Source organism: Ctenopharyngodon idella, chromosome 5, assembly GCF_019924925.1.
Source record: "Ctenopharyngodon idella isolate HZGC_01 chromosome 5, HZGC01, whole genome shotgun sequence".
Lineage (NCBI taxonomy): Eukaryota > Metazoa > Chordata > Actinopteri > Cypriniformes > Xenocyprididae > Ctenopharyngodon > Ctenopharyngodon idella.
In genome coordinates, this window is record NC_067224.1 from 10,938,516 (window position 1) to 10,961,583 (window position 23,068).

Genomic DNA, 23,068 nt, shown 5'->3' on the forward strand with positions numbered 1-23,068 from the left:
CGGTCTCGTTTGCATTAGGACTCTTTCTATGCTTACCTCAAGGACTCCCTCGATACTCACCGTCTCCATTCCAGCGTGTTTCCTGTTCCCTTCTGTGGTCTCGTCTCAGTGTGCTTCGCCGATCTTCGTCTCTCCTCCTTCCAACACTCCAGTTAGCTACCAGCCATGATCTTCACTTCTGCAAGACAAAGGACAGTATCAGTCTTCCCATATATTACATTCTAACGTCACATCTGCCATTTACTCACCTGCATCACTGTCTGCCACTGCTGTCTGTTCAATAAACATCACTTACCTGTATTCCGTTGTCTCCGACCCTTCTGTCCGTAACAGAAGACCGGACCAACACTTAGGACGACAGCATGAGTGCAATGGATCCATTTCAGGAGCTCGTGGACGTTTTACGCCGAGCACTCACCTCCAATCCACCTGCATCTCCACCAGCGATCACTTCCGCCAACACCACCGTCACTCCTTCTCCACCTGTTTACGCCAGTCCCATGGCCAAACCAGCGGCCATCTCTGGCTCGGCGGAGGATTGCAATGGTTTCCTCCTGCAATGTTTGCTGGTCCTGGAGATGCAACCGCACTTGTACCCTGATGATCGCGCCAAGGTAGCCTTCATTATTTCCCAACTGAATGGCAGAGCACTTCAATGGGCTGAAACTATTTGGTCACAGAATAGTCCAGTTACCCGATCTTTCACCAGTTTCGTGACCCACTTCAAGGAAGTCTTCGGTAGACCCACCGGGAATTCATCTACTGGTGAGCAACTTTACCACTTGAAGCAAGGTGCCATGTCTGTTAACGAATACGCTCTGAGGTTTAGGACTCTTGCAGCTGCTAGTGGATGGAACGAGCAGTCGTTGTTGACTACCTACCGTCAGGGCCTGGATCCACGAGTGCGGTTGCATCTCACTGCATATGAGGATTCCATCGGGCTAGAACGTTTCATCTAACTCTCCATTCGGTTTGCCACTCCTATGCAGTCGTGTTTAGAAGAACACCAAGGCCAGTCGCTATTCACATCATCTCTCCGCCGGCCAGACTCCATCAGCCCTCCAGAACCAGCCAATGAACCTATGCAACTGAAAAATAATCGGCTGACTTTCGCTGAATGGCAGAGGCGGCTGACCTGGGGGTTGTGCCTATACTGTGGTGCCAATGGGCATGTCATTTCTGCATGCCCCACTCGTCCTCCTCGTCCCATGGTGAGTGCCATCCTTCCTCCCATCAATAAGATGAAGTCTCTCACTACCATTGTAATGCTTACTGCAGTCGATGTTTCCATTCCAGTCAATGCCCTCCTCGACTCCGGGTCATCCGGGAACTTCATCTCTGGCGCCCTCTGTCGTCAGCTCAAGCTCAAGACTACTTCTTCGCCGGCCATCTACCAGATCCACTTAATAATGGCAAACCTCTCAGCCGCAAACAAATCCATCTGTGTGCTGGTCCCGTCAAGCTCCAAGTTGGGGTTCTACACATCGAACATCAACATCTGCTGGTTCTGTAGGATTCCACCGCTGATGTGATTTTAGGGCACCCATGGTTGGAAATCCTGAAGTGGGGCGACAACTGGTTCCCGAACTGTTTTCCTCTTCTACCACAACACTCTTCTCCTCGTCTTGAGAAGCTCCCCGTCTAAACTACCTCCATCGAAAGTCCAGTAGAGAAACGTTCGGTGGATATTCCTCCTTGTTACGCCCCCTTCAGCGATGTCTTCTGCCCGAAGAGAGCCTCCAAGCTGCCTCCACACCGGCCATGGGACTGTGCCATTGATCTGCTTCCGGGTGAGTCAGTGCCCCGTGGGAAGATATATCCGTTATCAATCCCTGAGGAGAAGGCCATGGAGGAGTATATAGAAGAGGCTCTACAACAAGGCTACATCCGTCCGTCAACTTCCCCTGCTGCTTCGAGCTTCTTCTTCGTGGCCAAAAAGGACGGAGGCTTGCGGCCTTGTATAGACTACCGGGCTCTCAACAAAATAACTGTTCAGCTATCCACTTCCCCTCGTCCCAGCGGCTCTGGAACACCTCCGCGGTGCCATTGTATTCACCAAGTTGGACCTCCGCAGCACCTACAATCTCAACCACCCAGGGGCCAATGAAACCCTCTCGCTGCTGAAGGAGCGATTCTGGTGGCCAAACATGGCTAGGGATGTGAGAAGGTATGTGCAGGAATGCCAGGAATGCGCCATCTCGAAAAGCACTCGCCATCTTCCCTCCGGCAAACTCCATCCTCTGCCCGTTCCTAACAGACCATGGTCACACTTAGGAGTGGACTTGATCACGGATCTACCTGCCTCCAACAACTGTACCTGTATCCTGGTGGTTATCGACAGATTCTCTAAATCCTGCCGACTAATACCCTTAAAGGCTCTGCCCACTGCAATGGAGACTACAGAACTCATGTTCAACCACATCTTCATATATTACGGAATTCCAGAGGACATTGTATCAGACCGTGGACCCCAGTTCATATCCAGGGTGTGGAAGGCATTCTTCGCTCTCCTAGGTGTGACCGTAAGCCTCTCCTCAGGTTACCATCCTCAGTCGAACGGGCAGACGGAGAGGAAGATCCAGGAGATAGGCCGATTCCTCCGTACCTTCTGCCATGGCCACCAGGACTCTTGGAACCAGTTTCTGGGTTGGGCCGAGTACGCACAGAACTCCCTGCATCAACCCACCACTGGACTCACTCCCTTCCAGTGCGTGCTCGGTTACCAACCCCCACTCTTCCCCTGGTCAGGGGAACCGTCAGATGTACCAGCTGTCGACTACTGGTTCCGAGAGAGCGAGAGGGTCTGGGACTCAGCCCACCATCAGCTACAACAAGCCTTGCGCAAACGCAGGATGACAGCTGACCTGAAACGTTCCCACACACCAGTCTATCAACCAGGACAGAAGGTCTGGCTGTCAACCCGGGACATCAGAATGCGTCTGCCCTGCAAGAAGCTCAGTCCCAGATTCATTGGTCCCTTCACCATCTCGAAGCAGATCAACCCGGTCACTTATCAGCTCAGGTTACCTGCACAATACAAGATACCTTCCATGTCTCACTTCTCAAGCCTCACCACCCTTCTGTTTCCATTTCCACAGAGCCTGGCGCAGCAGCTGAACCCCCCCTTCCTCTTATTCTGGAGGATGGAGCCGCCTATCAGGTCAACGAGATTTTGGACTCCCTGCGCCGTGGTGGTCTACTGGAGTACCTAGTGGACTGGGAAGGCTACGGTCCTGAGGAGCGCTCGTGGGTACCCAGAAACGACATCCTTGATCCCACTCTACTCGACGCTTTCCACACCTCTCATCCGGGCCGACCTGCTCCACGTGGGAGAGGACGACCACCACAACGTCGGGTCCTCGGCCCTGCCATTTACTCACTTGCATCACGGTCTGCCACTGCTGTCTGTTTAATAAACATCACTTACCTGTATTCCGTTGTCTCCGACCCTTCTGTCCATAACAATTATTGTGCTGAAAAATAAAAATTTCTCATCTGAATGTTTAATGGAGGCCTGCAGGTTTTGTGCCAAAATGGTTGGTATTTGGTATTCATGATTGCTTCTATCTTGACTATTGCCCCAGTCCCAGCTGAAGAGAAGCAGCCCTATAGCAGCATGATGCTTGCACCACTGTGCTTCATTGTGGTTATGATGTTGTTTGGGTGATGAGCAGTCTTGATTTTGTGGCAAGCAGGGCAGGGCCGAGAGCCATGGGAATAGACCAAGGCCAGGAACAAGTGCTAACAAAAAGCACCTGCAATGTCTCTCCCCAAAAGACAGGCACAGCAGGATTTTATTAGGTAAAGGCTGCATCCTAGTGAGGCTGTGTCCTTAAAGTCCAGTCCTTCGAAGGCTTGTAAGCTACAGCCCTCCTCAGCATTAAATGCTAGAATGAGACGAGATGAGTAAGTGTGCATGCATGGCTACGTCAAATGTTTCCCTTGTGATCACAGTCAAAATTATAATTTGAAAAATCACCTATCCTGTCTCTCTTCTCACTGCAAAATGAAAACACCTGTTAGATCTCACTAACCAGAGGCTTTTCCCTTACCAGTTGTGTCTCCTCACATCACTCCCCTTCTGCAATGAATGTTAAACCATGCCCCCCTTGCCACAAGACCTTTTAAATTTATTGCCCAAAAGTTCAATTCGGTTTTATCAGACCATAAAATATATATTCACATGGTTTTGGTCCAATTTAGGTTTTTTTTCTTCTTCTTTTTTTTTTTTTTTTCTCTTTCTTTTTTGTGAGTAATAACTTGTGTCTAGCCACCCTGTTTCATAGCCCAGACAATATGAAGAATACAGGATATTATTGTCACTGGGAGCCTCCTTTTTGTCTTTTTTTTTGACAGGTGCCCTTTTCTTTGTAATGCCATTGTCTCCACTTGTTGATGATGGCCTTCACAGTTTTCCAAGGCATATCTAATGTTTCTAAAGTTTTTAAAATACTTTTGTACCCTTCTTTTGTACCTGATCCCACACATCCTTTGTAAAATTTTTTGTAGGCAGTGGGTTCAGCAATAAGAAGACTAAGAAGATGCTAAAAAAAAAAAAAATCACAGAAAAAGCTGATTTTTAATTCAGGGATCCCTTTTGAGAGTGGTCACTTCTACATTGCGTCAGCTACGCTGGGGAAACTCCTCCCCTTCTCAGAAATTCCTGACTTCTTATAGAATAATGCCAGTTAAATTAACTGGCGAATTGTTGCAAAGTATGCAAATCTTATGAAAATACTGACAGGCTTACAGACAGTATATAATATGGTGGAATGACAGTTGCGTCAGAATCTTCTCCTTCACGCTGCTTCCATCATCAAAGACGCAACATAAGAAACTGGCTACTGAATGGCTACTTTCTGCAGAATCTGCGTGGGCCCCATCGACCCGCTGGACATGCACGAGCAATGCATCGCCAGCCTGGGCCGGACTGTATCCATTGCGTGGACCTGCAGGTTCGTGTCTCTTGGCTGATTTTAGCCCATTCACGAGATGTGCTTATCAGTCATACAGATATGCTTCTGTGTCATCTGTAGTCCCTAGGGCTCCGTGTGAATATGCAAAAGAGCATGTTCACCCCGAGTCACTCTAAACTCCCTCACTGGGTTCCGTTCACCTTCTAATGTGCGTTTATATGTTTTAAATGAGGAGTGTTTGTGAACTGGTGCCGTGAATATGATACCGACCTGGTAATACCGACCTACAGCACAGGTTGGATAATGGGAGCCTACCGTCCATGCTAAAAGTTTATGTGGCCACAATTGCCTCATTTCGTTCCCCGGTTGACGGGCAATCGATCGGGAGGCACTCGCTATTGGTCAGATTTTTCAGAGGGGCGAGGAGAGTACATCCACCATGCCCACCTTCGGTGTTGCCGTGGGACTTAGCACTGGTACTGAAAACTCTCTCTTTACCCCTGTTCGAGCCATTGGCATCCATTGCTATGAGGGAGCTCTCTCTGAAAACAGCTCTGCTTTTTGCCCTTGCTTTGGCTAAGCGCATAGGAAATTTTCATTCGGTGGATCTTGGCATTCTCTGTGGATGGTGATTGTATTCGCTTCGGACCGGGTATCTGTAGTGTCACTCTCCGACCGAGACCGGTGTAGCGAATTACAGGTATTTAATCAATTAGCTCAAATCATGGGTGAAATATATATAATAAATCATAACGCGTTATGATTAACTATAATATAGATCGACCAAAGAGGGAATTATGCACATATATTGTGAATTAATTCAAATGGATTATAATTAATTACATATATGATTAGTTCTAGTTTAATAGTTGTTTAGAAAAACTATCCTAGTTTGTCCAGCAAACTATGGGTTTTCTCATAGACTATAAAAGAAATGTTATTCTTTGGCCACGAGAATAACTTCCTATTGTAGCATTAAAGCGTAAAGCAGTGTTGCAGAATTGAAACGTAGAAGTGACTTGGTTTTCTGAATTAGCAGCAGAAACAATCGAGCATGAATATAATGTATTTAATATATGAAACTACGGATACAGAGGCTATACGGCTAAATATACATAAATAATACACATACAGGTGCTGGTCATATAATTAGAATATCATCAAAAAGTTGATTTATTTCACTAATTCCATTCAAAAAGTGAAACTTGTATATTATATTCATTCATTACACACAGACTGATATATTTCAAATGTTTATTTCTTTTAATTTTGATGATTATAACTGACAACTAAGGAAAATCCCAAATTCAGTATCTCAGAAAATTAGAATATTGTGAAAAGGTTCAATATTGAAGACACCTGGTGCCACACTCTAATCAGCTAATTAACTCAAAACACCTGCAAAGGCCTTTAAATGGTCTCTCAGTCTAGTTCTGTAGGCTACACAATCATGGGGAAGACTGCTGACTTGACAGTTGTCCAAAAGACGACCATTGACACCTTGCACAAGGAGGGCAAGACACAAAAGGTCATTGCAAAAGAGGCTGGCTGTTCAAGTCAAGTCAAGTCACCTTTATTTATATAGCGCTTTTTACAATGTAGATTGTGTCAAAGCAGCTTTACATTGATAACTGGTACATTATTTGGCTGCACAGCAGCTCTTAAAAGAATAGTGTCAATGCAGGCAGATCAAAGCACTGTTGAATATCAAATGTCAAGTCAAATGTCAAGTGTCCCCAACTAAGCAAGCCAAAGGCGACAGCGGCAAGGAACCCAAACTCCATCAGGTGGCAGACAAGTGGCAAATAGGTGTTTAAATGGAGAAAAAAAACCTTGGGAGAAACCAGGTTTAGTCGGGGGGCCAGTTCTCCTCTGGCCAACAGTGCTTTGTTACGATTCAGGTAGCTATCATAAGTCCGACAGGATCGCAACATTCAAAGTATTTATTCCAGTTCCATCCAATTGAGGATCGTATTCATCACGGCGGTATGGACGGTTGTTGAGGAACTGTGTCGTGGCTGTCGTGGCGATGAGGCCCTCACAGTGGATGATCTAGTTGACTCAATCTCTGCTGATACTTCAGGGCTGCATTGTGGTCGTGTCAAGGCGCAGGTCCTTGGTCTCACCTGGATACGGCCCGGATCCGGTTGACTACGGTGAACCTCGGGATAACCAGAAAGACTAATATTAGCGTAGATGCCATTCTTCTTCTGATGTAACGAGTACATCAGGCGTTACAACATCGAGGTCTTCTAAGCTTTCTGGTATGCTAAGGCGATGAAACTGATCAGATTATTTATAAAGTGATCTTTAGTGGTAGAAGTGATGGTTCTACCATATTTATGGCATGGAGGCAGTTTAGCCGCCTTGACTAAATGTAGTATACACGAGACTAGATAATGATCTGAGATGTCGTCACTCTGCTGCAGAATTTCAACAGCATCAATATCGATTCCATGTGACAATATTAGATCTAAAGTATGATTACAACAATGAGTGGGTCCTGACACATGTTGTCTAACACCAATAGAGTTTAGAATATCTGCAAATGCCAATCCTAATGTGTCTTTTTTATTATCTACATGGATATTAAAATCACCAACAACAAGGACTTTATCTGCAGCCAATACTAACTCCGACAGAAAATCAGCAAATTCTTTGATAAAGTCTGTATGGTGTCCTGGTGGCCTGTATACAGTAGCCAGCACAAATGTCAACCTACATAATGTTACGTAAAGTACCATCACTTCGAAGGAATTATATTTGAAAGACTTTTAACTAATACTGTAAATACTACTATAGATTACAGCAACACCTCCCCCTTTGCCTTTCTGACGGGCATTGTGTCGATAATCATAACCTTGAGGACTAGACTCATTTAAAGTAATGTAATCGTCCGGTTTTAGCCAAGTTTCTGTCAAACACAGCACATCTAGATTATTATCTTTGATATTATCATTAACAATAAGTGATTTTGAAGAAAGAGATCTAATATTTAACAACCCGAGTTTTATCATTTGTTTAGCATTATTATCTCTTATTTTTTATTTGTTGAACATCAATTAAATTTTTACCATTAAATGGGTTTGGAAGTTTTTTGTTTTTACTAATTCTGGGTACAGACACAGTCTCTATTTGAAAATATCTAGGTGTAAGAGTTTCTATGTGTTGGGAGTTATCTGAATTTTCTGACTTCTGTAACGTGAGGCAGCTAGCAGACGGTCGGTTTAGCCAGTCTGTCTGCTTCCTGACTTGGGCCCCAGTTTGTCATGTTTCAGTTCTAAGACTATGTGCCATATTACTAGAGAGAAGTACCATGAATACCATCTCTTTTCAACAGGTCAGGTCTGCCCCAAAAACTTTTCCAATTGTCTATGAAACCTATATTATTTTGCGGACACCACTTAGACAGCCAGCCATTGAGTGATGATAATCTGCTAATTAGGAAGGGGGCCAGAGCAAATTACTTCTCCTGACATTGTACTTGCGAGTTCACACTTTAATGTTAATTTTAGTGATCTCCGACTGGCGATGTCGAACATCATTAGTGCCGACGTGAATAATAATCTTAGAGTATTTACGATTAGCATTAGCCAGCACTTTTAAATTTGCTTTGATGTCAGGTGCTCTGGCTCCCGGCAAACATGTGACTATGGTGGCTGGTGTCTCTATTTTCACGTTCCGTGTAATAGAATCGCCAATAACTAGGGCACTTTCAACAGGATTCTCAGTGGGTGTATCACTGAGTGGGGAGAATCTGTTTGATGTTCTTATTGGAACGGAAGAGTGGTGTTTTCCGCGGCTAGGCCGCCTCACCGTTACCCAAGTGCCCTGCTGCACGGGCTCTACAGCCGGAACCGAACAATGTACAGAGTTCACTAAGCTAGTCGCATCCAAAACAGTATCTGAAGCCCTTGCATTCTTACTATCCTCGATTAAAGTTTGGATGCGTGTCTCTAATTCTGAGATTCTCTCTGTCAGCCTGACTATTTCCCTACATTTATGACATGTAAATCCCTCTTCGCTGACAGAGAGAGCTATGGTGAACATGTGGCAAATGGAACAGGTAACAATGCTGGGAGAGGATGACATGACTCACCGTGTTTGTAGACTGATCCGACTTACCACAGCTGTTTGAAGAATGCGTTGAAAAAGGAGCGCGCGAGAGACTGTTAACAAGTTAGCGCTGCAAATGCAAATGCGTTGTAACAGCGATTTAGGTTCAAAGATTACAAGCTAGCGACGTCAGATTAGTGTGGTAGGCAATATTACATATAAGGTAATAAAAAAAATAAAATAAAAAAAAATAAGCAACAATGAATAAAAGTAAGAGATTCAAAACAAAGCTATACGGAGTTACAGACGCAAACCAATCTGAGCAGCGAGGCAGACAGGAGCAATCACAGAGCTCTTTGTCCAAGCACATTAATAGAGAGGCGAAGGGAAGGAAAAGATGTGGTAGAAAAAAGTGTACAAGCAATAGGGATAACCGCACCCTGGAGAGGATTGTGAAACAAAACCCATTCAAAAATGTGGGGGAGATTCACAAAGAGTGGACTGCAGCTGGAGTCAGTGCTTCAAGAACCACTACGCACAGACGTATGCAAGACATGGGTTTCAGCTGTCGCATTCCTTGTGTCAAGCCACTCTTGAACAACAGACAGCGTCAGAAGTGTCTCACCTGGGCTAAAGACAAAAAGGACTGGACTGCTGCTGAGTGGTCCAAAGTTATGTTCTCTGATGAAAGTAAATTTTGCATTTCCTTTGGAAATCAGGGTCCCAGAGTCTGGAGGAAGAGAGGAGAGGCACACAATCCACGTTGCTTGAGGTCCAGTGTAAAGTTTCCACAGTCAGTGATGGTTTGGGGTGCCATGTCATCTGCTGGTGTTGGTCCACTGTGTTTTCTGAGGTCCAAGGTCAACGCAGCCGTACACCAGGAAGTTTTAGAGCACTTCACTGCTGCTGACCAACTTTATGGAGATGCAGATTTCATTTTCCAACAGGACTTGGCACCTGCACACAGTGCCAAAGCTACCAGTACCTGGTTTAAGGACCATGGTATCCCTGTTCTTAATTGGCCAGAAAATCTATGGGGTATTGTGAAGAGGAAGATGCAATATGCCAGACCCAACAATGCAGAAGAGCTGAAGGCCACTATCAGAGCAACCTGGGCTCTTATAACACCTGAGCAGTGCCACAGACTGATCGACTCCATGCCACGTCGCATTGCTGCAGTAATTCAGGCAGAAGGAGCCCCAACTAAGTATTGAGTGCTGTACATGCTCATACTTTTCATGTTCATACTTTTCAGTTGGCCAAGATTTCTAAAAATCCTTTCTTTGTATTGGTCTTAAGTAATATTCTAATTTTCTGAGATACTGAATTTGGGATTTTCCTTAGTTGTCAGTTATAATCATCAAAATTAAAAGAAATAAACATTTGAAATATATTAGTCTGTGTGTAATGAATGAATATAATATACAAGTTTCACTTTTTGAATGGAATTAGTGAAATAAATCAACTTTTTGATGATATTCTAATTATATGACCAGCACCTGTATATAGAAAACGAAAGTAAAGTCAAGAAAACAGAGGTGTTCAAAGAAATGGCAAATTACGAACAGTTAAAACCTTTGAGAGCCAGCAAGGAAACTCAGCTTACACATCGAGCTTAAAACGCTTAAAAAAGAATGGTTCTATACTTGCATAAGTTCAGGTGCTGTGGTTGTTTCGTGTTTCTGCAGGAGTTTCAGTTCGTACGGCTGGAGCGATTGGTCCTTTTCCGAGAAAGGGTTCTTCGGCGGGATTTTCAAACAAGGGTTTAACTTAAGAGTAAGATAACCGGAAAATAAAGAAGAAAGAGTCCGTCTCCTAGGCGATGAAGAGTGAAGACTTCGGGCGACGGATGAAGAAGGCTTGACAAAAGAAAAACTTGTGCCAAAAAGATGGTCGTCACGAAGAAGAGGACAAATAAATAAAGCACGGTTGCCGAGACATCTGGGAGAGACGTGCGTGAAATGGTGAGGGACAATTGAGAGACAATCGAGAGACAAAGGGTCATCTTTTTAAAGACAAACAAGCCCAAAACGCCTCCTTGGGTGAACAGCCAATGTTGAGGGTGTGATTTTTGCGGGCAAACTTTTTCTTTGTCTCCATTTATGACCTAATTTGCATGGTTTATGAAGTGTCAGATCTGAGTACATTTTCTTCAAAGTACCATTAAAAATAGAAGAATGCATTTTACAGTAATGTGATATACATTCATTCATATTACATCAATTAGGGCATAACGAAAACTTTACAATGAGACCAAACTTGTCAGATGGCAAAGACGTAAAAGGGGCGATACAGTTTATACTTGAATTTTATCGTTTAGAATAAAACTAATACAACTACAGTCATAGCTAAGCTTATATACTAGGGATACATACATGCAACTTGAAATACAATGACGGGTACACTTTGGCACAGTCATATTTGGAGGATAAATGTACATTCATCAATCTCCATGCGTGTTTGTGAGTGTCTGTATGTGTGTGTGTATTGGGGTTGTGGCCGGTGTCTGTGACCACATGGCCCTTAGCCCCACCAGGGTGACTCTTTGAAGTCCCTAGAGCTGGTGAGAATATCTTCTGTTTTTCTTCAATGAGGTAACAAAGGTGCCAATGGAGCAATTGGTCCCGGACTTGCCGGAGCCGATTCGTGATTTACACGCACAGTTCAGGAGGCTAAAAGCATTCTGAAGATTCTAAAGTTGGCTGGCAGATCCGATTTTGCACAGATGCTACACCGGGCTACGTGCCTAAGTCTCTTCCCACCCCATTTAAAGCACAGGTCATCTCTTTCCCCTTTTTGTGTTCTGAGCCGTCTACCTCACGTGACGCCGACGCTCAGAGCGCTGTGTGCCCAGGCAGGGCTTTGCGGATTTATATTGACCGCTTTCGTCACTCTGACCAGCTCTTTGTGTGCTATGGTGGCTGTACTAAAGGATGAGCATTATCTAAGCAGAGGCTTTCTCACTGGATAATGGACGCTATCACTTTGGCTTACACGAGCCAGAGACAGGAATGCCCTTTCAACATCAGAGCTCATTCGACGAGTTCTATTGCCTTTTTGTGAGCCTGGGCTAAAGGCACATCTATATAGGATATACGTTTTGCAGCTAGCTGGTCTTCACAGAACAATTTTGCCAGGTTTTGCAAGTTGGATGTGCCGTCTCTGACATCTCAAGTGCTTTTGGTGAGTGAATAACCTCACTTATTCTCTGGCTTATTAGGGCCTGAGCACCGATGGTGTGAGGACCCTATTGGAATTGCTCCATTTATTATTATTCTTCTTCTTCTCCCAAATGAATCACTTTTTTGGGGGCCTAAACATGCTCGAAAACTCATGAAACTTTACACACGCGCCAGAAGTGCTGAAAATTTACGTCTGTTATGGATCTCAGAATTAGGCATGGCAAAATGGCTCAATAGTGCCACCTACAAAATTTCAACGATGTGCCCCTCACGCTGCGTTTCACGTACAGGTGTGAAATTCAATACACACATGTAACATCCCAATACCTACAAAAAAAGTCTCCTGGTATGAAATCTGAAAACCAACAGGAAGTGAGATATTTAAAATTTTTCTCTGCAAAATTTGTGCAGTTTTTGCCATTTCCACACGTTGTACTTTAATGAACTCCTAGAGCTTTAATTAGATCAACATCATATTTGGTCAGTCTAATCTAAAGATCTAGAGTTTCCCTGAAGGGCGTGTCTGTGGGGGCCTGACAAATTTCGATGTTTCGCCATGAAACAAGAAGTTGTTGTAACTCGGGCAAACAATGTCCGATCTGCCCCAGACTTCACATGTTTTATTAGAGTCCTGGCCTGAAGACATCTACATGACAATATTCAGTTACAGTCATAGCGCCACCTGTGAGCAACAGGAAATGACATGTTTTACACTGTGATTAACTCCTCATAGAGATTTAACCAGATCAACATCATATGTTATCAGTCTAATCTTAAGACCTTAGCGATGATAAATATCAAAGATCTTGAATTTTCACTGAAGGGTGTGTCCGTGGCGGCCTGACAAAATCTGATGTTTCGCCATAAAAGAGGAAGCTGTTGTAACTCAGGCATACTATGTCCGATGTGCCCCAAACTTCACATGTGTGATGAGAGTACTGACCTAAAGACATCTATATGACAATATTCAGTTAGTCATAGCGCCACCTGCTGGCAACAGGAAATGACATGCTTTACACTGTAATTCACTACCAGAAACACATTTCAATATGCCACAAAGTACCAAATATGCTAGAAACACGTTAAATCACGCAAACCTTGGCTAAGTGCTAATGTATGCGATTAACGCCACGAAACAGGAAGTTGTTGTAACTCAGGCATACAATATCCGATCTGCTCCAAACTTCACACGTTTGATAATATTTCTGGCCTGAACCCATCTATATCACAATATTTGGTTACCACCTGTCAAAGCGCCACCTGTTGGCAGCAGGAGGTCTGGCACTTTGAAATGACTTTGTCGTAATTCTTCTGTATTTACTCGCTCGCATGCATGTCACCCACTGTTCACTGTTTTCCTAAGGCCAATGGGTGGCAGTGAGCCTGGGTGCGAGGGCCCTTTCATCGCTGCTTGCAGCTTTAATTACTTATTGCTTCTGGGCACAGTTTGTTACCGCTTTTAGCTGTTGACGCTGTACATGCCTATGTGCATTTCATATGTGCTTAATTTATTGTGTACTGAATATCTCCGAATACAATTCCAACCAATAGCAGCAGCAGTAGGAATAGAGGCGGGAACGAGGCATTGTGTAAGCCGCCGTGCTCACCGCTCGATCAGCTGGGCAAGCGTTCAGTCGTGATTCTGAAGCAATTGTCACTTCTTCGCATTATATACTGCCCGTAAGCCTGTCAGTATTTGCATACAATTTGCATAATTCGTGACAATTGGCCAGTTAATTTAACAGGTGTTATTCTATAAGAATTCAGGAATTTCCGAGAAGGGGAGGACTTCCTGCAGCGTAGCTGACACAATGTCTCTGGAGACGTTAATCAGCATCATAGAAATGATGATTATCTGATGATTATGATTACTTTTCACAGTAAAAGTTTGAATGTAATTGGTTAATTCCAAACAGAGTACCATGCCACATTATAAAAAGGGTGTGCACACTTATGCAACCAGGTAATTTTATTTTATTTTTTTTCTTTTGAAAGTTTCTATTTGTTAACTGAATTTTGTTGGTTTCAGTGTTACATTAAAGAAAAAGATCTGACATGATTTTACTTGGATTCATTTTTTACATCTCAGAAAGCTGCAAAAGGGCTATGTAGCATTTTTATGCCCACTGTAAATGTGTACATTTATTTCGTTTATAAACATAAATATTTACATAATGCCAGTGAAATGCAGTGAATGAGTTCTGATGACACTGGGTTGCAATATAAATATGCTAATAAGTCTGAATCTAGTTATAACCAAATTATTGTTTTTGAAATTACCTGGTTATTGCTTTATTGATTCTACAGGGTCTTGTGTGAATGGTCAAACACGGTTAGAACGGCACCTGGCAGGCTATGAAAGCTCCTCCACCATGATGAGCAGTGAACTGGATACCACCAGCTTCTGTGACTCAGATGATGATGACACCATGAGCAGGTACACAATGTGTAACTGGAAAAAGTAGTACCTCCGATCTGTTTTCTAGAGGATTTAGAACACCGATATTGACAGCAGCTGTCTGTCAGCAACCCCCCACCACCACCACCACCAACAAAAGATATAATAATGTCTGCCAACTACTTGAAATTGGCATTATTTTATAAATGAATGGCGTAGAACATACCACTAGTTTTTTGTTTGTTTGTTTTTCATCTTTTACTTGTTTTAATGTCTTGTTCAATTTTCTCTGCAGGTTTAGTAGTTCTACAGAACAGAGTACAGCCTCCAGGTTGTTAAAGAGACACCGCAGGCGTAAAAAACAGCGGCCACCCAGACGAGAACGGGTATACAAGCATCGACTCTTAAACTGTTCATTGTGTACAGTTTTGTGAAATATTAAGTGTTTTCTATTCTTCTTCTTCTAAGCCAAAACAACCTTGGGGTACAAGGTTACTTACAAGGTTACTTACAAAGAGTAAATAATGAACTGGTTGTTTCAATAAGTACTGTACAGTGTTTCCTTTACACTTTACTTTATAAACTGTCTATAAAGGGTAATATTTTAGGTCTGAGATGTGGGGACGGTGAAGAGAGAGAGGGCAAGCAGTTTGCAGTTCAGCTCAGTATTGCCGTCTAATCAGCCAATATTGTCTTAAATAGCCTCCATAGCACTTCATCTATTATAACATGAGATTTTGACCAAATGTTGATTTTGGTAAAATGTTTTTTTTTTTTTTTGGACATATATATATATATATATATATAGGTATGAGCAAATGAGCATGTAAAGCAAATATCTTTAAAAAAATTCCGTGTGGAGCATGCCCCCATCCCACGCAATGTTCTCACCTTCTTTCCCCCTTACCTGTTTGCATCTCTGAATTATTTTTTATTTATTGACAAACCTTCTTAGACCTGTGAGTATATTTTGGGAAGGGTTAGATTCTCAGTTGTACTTGTCAGTATATAAATATAATAAACAGAAAGTGTATGCACTCTGTTAATCAAATGTTAAATTGCAAATTCAGGTTACTTGTAAATTCCAGAATATAATATCATTATGTAATACTTACCATTTCTTGCCTCAAATTGATTTTATTTATGGTGTTATTTCAGGCATCATCATTCAGCAGCGTGACCGACTCTACAATGTCACTCAACATCATTACTGTTACTCTCAACATGGGTGAGTTCAATGTGTAACAATGTTTGGTTTTTCAAAAAAACTTTTTTGTCTTTTTTGTCATAATTTAATAAAATAAACACATACTAGCTATATGTAGCATGGATTTGATGTAATTCTCTCGCTCTCTGTCTCTACAAGAGAAATATAATTTCTTGGGCATCAGTATTGTTGGTCAGAGTAATGAGAGGGGAGATGGAGGCATTTACATTGGCTCCATTATGAAGGGCGGAGCCGTGACAGCGGATGGGCGAATAGAGCCTGGAGACATGTTGCTGCAGGTGCTACACTTTCTCTCCATTTATCTGTTCATTCTTATTTTTGTCATATTGATGTTCATTATAAAGTCTCTTTCCATCTGCAGGTGAATGATATAAACTTTGAGAACATGAGTAATGATGATGCTGTGAAGGTGCTGAGAGACATTGTACACAAACCTGGGTGCGTCTTACAAACATCTCTTGAGTGTTGTCCTTAATGTTTTGGGGTAAAATGTCACGTTTGAACATTGCATTGGGTGTGTGTTTATGTGTGTTCTGCTGCAGACCCATCATCTTGACTGTGGCTAAGTGCTGGGACCCTTCGCCCCAGGGATACTTCACACTGCCCCGCAGTCAGTAATGCTGAATTATAAAAGTATTGATTGAGATGTAATAGACAACTAAACTTCTTTCTTGAAGTAAACTTTACTCCTGTTATTTTTAGATGAGCCAATTCGGCCCATTGACCCTGCAGTGTGGGTAACTCACTCTGTGGCCATGACTGCTGGAGCATACCCTAATTACCCTCCCAGCACCATCTCTTCCAGCTCATCTGTTACAGAGACTGAGAGTAATCCCTTCTCTTTCACTCTATTTTTCACTCTCTTTCTCTAAATCCTAATGTCCCTTACATTATTCAATTCTTTCTTTGACTGCATTTACAAGCTCGATAAAATAATACCCCAAAAAACACCCCTTATTATGAAAGTTGTTTAAGACACAAAAGTGGTGTTCGTGTTTACATGCAGCAAGTTAGCAGTAATAGTTTTTCCACCCTCATTGTGACCTTTTAATGAAAATATTAAATTAAATGGGCTGTTTTAACCTGGTCGTTCACACCTTTGAATTGAAAAAGTCTCAAGAAATGGGCGTGTATAGCAGTGGAAAAGTGGGAGAGTAGAGGGTGGGAATAGGGGAGAAAACAACTAATAAAGCACAGTACTGCAACACACTCATTCTACAGACACATGATGCATGTTACCAGCCATTGTTTCTACTCACATCAAATTCAAAATACATTTTTATGGACGTACTGGATATTATTCGGCGCCGTGATGAACATCGCAATGCCGGGTTTGCCTACGCTGCCGTCACGTTCTTCACACCGTCTGGACGAAGATACAGAGCAGAGACTGCTCAGCGAGTTGTACTGACAGAGTTTAGCGATTTGTTGTGTGAAGAACACACAGCATCCGCATATGTCCAAGCACATGCGCACTTTGGTCAGAGCGGTAACGTTAATAATGCAATTAAGATGTTCACATGCCTATTTATTACGATTAAAATCGACGTACACCAGTTTAATGCGATTATCGTTACTACGATTATGAGCTTAGTCACATTTGTTTGATCGAAGTATTGCGTTTTCATGAGGTAAAATCCCATTATATTCACATTATGAGGGTGCATGCAAACTGTGTTCTGTGTATCAGAATAATTCCTCATGTCATCGCGTTCATGATCAGATGTACAGATGCATCAGTCAGTACATTTACATGGACAACAATACTCCAATATTAACATGATTAAGACAATACTCTGATTAAAAAAACACCATGTAAACAGCGATTTTTGATTACCTTAATCTGGCTAAAGTCATATTCTAAGTAAACAGACATGTGGAGTATTCCTATTTTAGTCACATTATTAAAGTGCGTTATAGACATGTACAGACCTTAATCACACGGTTAACATCGTGTGGGAGTTTTCGCCACATTTTGCGACAGGACACATACAAACACAGTCAACTGTTTGACAGAAAACAAGAGAGCAAGGCTTCAAGCACGTATAGCATGACAAATGATTAACTGCACTTGAAGCTTTTGTAAAATTAAAAATGAAACACCTAAAATTGTATATGGTACCATAACGAAGACGAAATGTATGTTGTTACGTGAAATTCTGTAGGGAACGTTGGACGCCGTGGCATGGTGACGTAATGACGTGTGCCATTAATTTATCTATGTACTATAACATGAAAGCAATATTCTAAAAGCAACTCATGTAAACACCTTAATCATAGTATTGTCTTATTCAGAATAAGGTCAATAATTGGATTACTGCTGTCCATGTAAACGTAGTCAGTGTCCTTATTTGGACATATAGCCTATGTCATACACGGTGCTGGTTCATGTTTAGAACACCGAGAGTATGTGAAATATGTCCATAAAAACTTGAAACATGCTTACTAAGAGAATTAGGAGTTACGTCACAATGTTTTCACTCTGTGTTGCATTTCGGGAAGGCGTCGTCATTTTAGAAGGATATGATATCCATTGCCATGGTACAGTCAGACCGAGAGAAATAGCGACAGAGATAGAGCAGCTTGATATTTGTTTGCATTTTTGTGATACGGCGCAGTTTCTTGGAAAGAAATGGAGAAGGAGGAAGCGAAAGGAAAGGGGCTCTACTGGGAGAGACACAAGCAGTGTTATTTAGAGAACCTGCTTGACATCAACGACATCGACCCGTACGACCTGCCAGCTACAGAATGGACAAAAGACCCAGTAGCACTACCACCTGTCACATACCCTGACGTTGTCACTTACCTGGTTTATGGAATCAATGCCTACACAATGCAAGAGTTCAGAAGCTTTAAGTCATTAGAAGCTTGAAAAATAAAATGAAATTATTTTTGTCTATATAGCACAGCACACATAGCAGGGTTTTTTTTTTTTTAAACAAACAAACAAACAAACAAAAAAAGCTATGGAATCATCAAAACGCAAAAATTATTCTATTACAATTAGTGTAGCCTAAAGGTGATGATACATGGGGCAACCTTTTGAGCAATGTTGCTTGGGCACTTTCCCATTGAGAATGACCAACAAATTTCTATTTGGATACTTTAGATCTGTCCTGGGCAATTTTTTGAGTTCCTCCAATCAGAATGCTAGCAATCGATCATGTGACCGGCTTGAAGATTTCAGAAAAATGTAAACAACTCTCAGCGGCGGTGGAGCGAAGAAAATGAGCATGAACTTATATCTTTTTACACTGGTAAGTTGTCATGTGTCAACCCAAAACAGGGAATTTACCTCATTTGATGCTTAAAATACAAACAGTTTTCCAATTTAAAGTGTGTAGGCTGTAATTTAGCCATCAAATGTTTTCAGTTAAATACTAAAAAGACACGTTCTATTTAATGTCTGTAGTGGGTTAGGCTGTAGGGCGTATGGCACGTGAAAGTAGCCCTACAGCCACGTGCCGTTCGGAATCCGCCTTTTGCCAAATTCTCTCTTCTCCCTTTTCCTATCACAAATCAGATCAGAAAGGCATTTATATTTAATAAAAATGAAGGAAATATTTGAAAAGTTGAAATAAACTGCCTAACAAGTTTATAATAAAGTATTTATTGGGTTGGCAATAGATTTGCTCCTCTCTGATTGGTTGCTGCCAACTGTCCGTTGCCCTAATTAGTTGCCCTGTTTCTCACCAGGTTGCCTGTTGACATTACTTAAAAAGTTGCCCTGTGTATCATCACCTTGTAGTGGTGAACAGTGATAATGGACAATAATATATAATGCACAATGTGCTGACAGTAACAAGGTTGTGCTGTTGAGGGTCACGCAGCCTCTCGAGGGGAAATCGAAACACACTAACTAGTCTATGACTCAGTAGGCGAAAATAATTTCATTTTTACAATGATCTTATTATAATTGACTTTTTTTGTTTATTTATTTTTTTTTAATCAATGATAAGCATTAGAGCTGTAAAAAAACATTAATAAAAGTGGAGTGCAACCTTGGCAAGTATGACTGAGCTCTCGCAGTTTACAGGTTTGTAAGTCTTGCACCTAGCCACAACAGAATTGTTCATAAGCTTCTAATGACTTAAGCCTTGTGCACACCGGGACGATTATCGCGCGTGTCATAAAGTTCTTCGTGTTCAGACACCAGTGAGACCAGCAGCTCTACATTCATCTTGCCTCGTTGCATCTTCTTCTTTGTCTACTTACTTCCTCTTCGTCGTCGTCTTTTTATGTATCAATGTGTGCTCAGCAAGACCGTTTTGTGCTTGAGCGCCACCAAGTTGTGTTTTACTGTAACTTCAGCAGCTCCAGGCACGTGAACAAAAGCACCAATCTCATTGATCGGCCAGTTTTTAATGCGGCACGAAAAATAAAAAAAACAAACCCGAGGCGTTTTTTTTTTTAAAAAATGGCGCCTTTACACCTGGCGTTTTACGCATTGGTGCGCACACTCACATTGGTGCCCTTTGTTTAGTCACAAGACATTAAACATCGGCGATAAGTGCGCACGATAATCGTCCTGGTGTACACAAGGCTTTAAAGTGTGGATTTTTTTTTTGTGCCAATAAAAACTAACGTAGAGTTTTAAGAAACTAATAAAAATATAAATTGAAACTGAATAAAATGTCTTTGAAACTGAAAAAAAGGCAGGCAAAATGTTTGACTTTGTTTTTAATACATTGCATGTTTTGCTAACTGTTTTCTCCTCTTTCTTTTGCTGATCTGTACTTACAAATGCGTTGCCACAGTTTTCATTTACGCTTCTGAAGTTTTTATTTACGATCCCTGAGTTTTCGTTCGCCATTCTGGCACAAAGAAATAAGATGCTTGAACAAATGTAAGATCCAGACAGGTGAAACAGAATATTTTTGTAAGTTTAATTCATGAAGACTTCACAAAAAATTATTCAATGATAGATACGTTTTTAACAGCAATTTGTTGCCATCTAGTGGCTTAACAATGCAATCGATATTAATCGATATATATAATTGAGATCGTTATTTGAAGCACCCAGTTTCTTTCAAAAGGGGATTTATTCTATTTTGATCAGTAACGTAGACATCTATATATGAATTTATATTTTTATATTTATATATGAATAATAAACTTTTGTATACTTCTGTGATAATTGGAGTAGCCTAATTATACTGTGTGTTTGAAAAGATTGTTTGTGAAGCTGTTTATATCTATCTATCTATCTATCTATCTATATATCTATATGAAGAGTTTGGTTCCAAAACGCTGTAAATCCATTTTGATTAATTTGAGTAAAAAGGTTTTTTTTTTTTTTTTTTACCAAGAAAGTGGCAAGATGAAAACCACTATTTTCTGTTTCAAACTTTCACATAGCATCTTTAGGTTATAATAACATTAAAAATTAAAATCCAGATTTTGATTTTCAAAGATTTATTATAAAAACTGATTTTTTTTTTCCCCCAAAATGCAATAAATCCATGACATGTTTTTTTCCAAAATGCAATTAAAATGCATTTAATCCATTGAATCAACGTAAAAGGTATTTTTCATATTGAAACTGTTGAAAATACACAAAGTAAGTTGATCCACATATATGACAGTCTCTGAACTTGGTCAATACTAATCTTATATACAGGCACTGGACTAAAAATACATTTTCGTTGCTCCCAAAATGAATTCAACGGGTCATCTTGTTAATGCTATAAATTAATTATGTCTCCATTTGTAATTACTGATTAAAGAGAATCTGGCACCACTGCATGGTTAAAATAAAAACAACACATTTGCCGAGTACACTGGAATTGACTGCAACTACCCAGGGGTGTCGCTATACTGCAAACATTCAAATAGCAATCATGTTATGTTTTTTTTTTTTTTTTCTATCAGATGTTTAGAATCAACACTAGCAATGCCAGATTTGAGAATTAATCATTATTGGTCAAACGGCTTAGATTTCGATGGCTTACGTTTCTTCCCCACCGCAGAAACCACCACATGTTCATCAATGCTGTCAAAATAATTCATTTTTCTGTTTTTGTTGATCACAAAGTACAAAGTTGATAAGGAAAACTAGGATGCTGTGTGTATTCAGAGTGCCACCATTACTGTTTACAGTGCGTGGAATGGTGCGCTGTGATTGGTTGAGCGGATATATCGCATTCTGCAGAGAAGGGAGACTGGCGTTTGTTGCGGTTTGGAAAGAAAGGGTAAAAAACATGACCGAATAACACGCCGGATATCTTATTTTGAGTAAAATTAAAAATTTACTTTTCATTACCGACCAGATACAATACTGATTTTGGCATTAACTCAATGTTTTTTAAAAATGGCGTTTATCGCGTTTTAGAACCAAACTCTTCATATGTGTGTGTGTGTGTGTGTAATATATATATACACACACTATATTGCCAAAAGTATTGGGACACCCCTCCAAATCATTGAATTCAGGTGTTCCAATCACTTCCATGTCCACAGGTGTATAAAATCAAGCACCTAGGCATGCAGACTGCTTCTACAAACATTTGTAAAAGAATGGGTCGCTCTCAGGAACTCTTTAAACGTGGTACCGTGATAGGTTGCCACCTGTGCAATAAGTCCATTCTTGAAATTTCCTCACTACTAAATATTCCACGGTCAACTGTTAGTGGTATCGTAACAAAGTGGAAGCAATTGGGAACAAAAGCAACTCAGCCACGAAGTGCTAAGCCACGTAAAATCACAGAGCGGGGTCAGCGCATGCTGAGGCGCACAGTGCGCAGAAGTCACCAACTTTCTGCAGAGTCAATAGCTACAGACCTCCAAACTTTGTGTGGCCTTCAGATTAGCTCAAGAATAGTGCGTAGAGAGCTTCTTGGAATGGGTTTCCATGGCCGAGCAGCTGCATCCAAGCCTTACATCACCAAGAGCAATGCAAAGTGTCGGATGCAGTAGTGTAAAGCATGCCTCCACTCGACTCTAAAGTAGTGGAGACGTGTTCTCTGGAGTGATGAATCACGCTTCTTTGTCTGGCAATCTGATGGACAAGCCTGGGTTTGGTGGTTGCTAGGAGAATGGTACTTGCCTGACTGCATTGTGCCAAGTGTAAAGTTTGGTGGAGGGGGGATTATGGTGTGGGGTTGTTTTTCAGGGGTTGGGCTTGGCCCCTTAGTTCCAGTGAAAGGAACTCTTAATGCTTCAGCATACCGAGACATTTTGGACAATTTCATGCTCCCAACTTTGTGGGAACAGTTTGGGGATGGCCCCTTCCTGTTCAAACATGACTGCACACCAGTGCAAAAAGCAAGGTCCATAAAGACATGGATGA

At 41.6% G+C, this 23,068-nt stretch overlaps 2 protein-coding genes across 3 annotated transcripts in view; one reads left to right on the plus strand and one right to left on the minus strand.

Annotated features, from left to right (window-relative positions):
- The window catches only part of LOC127512647 (integrin alpha-L-like), a 343,148-nt gene that overhangs the window by 57,331 nt on the left and 262,749 nt on the right, over positions 1-23,068 (minus strand). The window lies entirely within an intron of this gene.
- The window catches only part of LOC127512658 (segment polarity protein dishevelled homolog DVL-2-like), a 73,369-nt gene that overhangs the window by 38,523 nt on the left and 11,778 nt on the right, over positions 1-23,068 (plus strand). For both annotated transcript variants that reach the window (XM_051893783.1, XM_051893785.1), the window contains exons 5-11: positions 14,462-14,591; positions 14,848-14,938; positions 15,711-15,780; positions 15,919-16,058; positions 16,142-16,218; positions 16,323-16,390; positions 16,483-16,608. In XM_051893783.1, the coding sequence (XP_051749743.1) occupies positions 14,462-14,591; positions 14,848-14,938; positions 15,711-15,780; positions 15,919-16,058; positions 16,142-16,218; positions 16,323-16,390; positions 16,483-16,608 (702 nt within the window). The remainder of the gene's footprint in view (positions 1-14,461; positions 14,592-14,847; positions 14,939-15,710; positions 15,781-15,918; positions 16,059-16,141; positions 16,219-16,322; positions 16,391-16,482; positions 16,609-23,068) is intronic.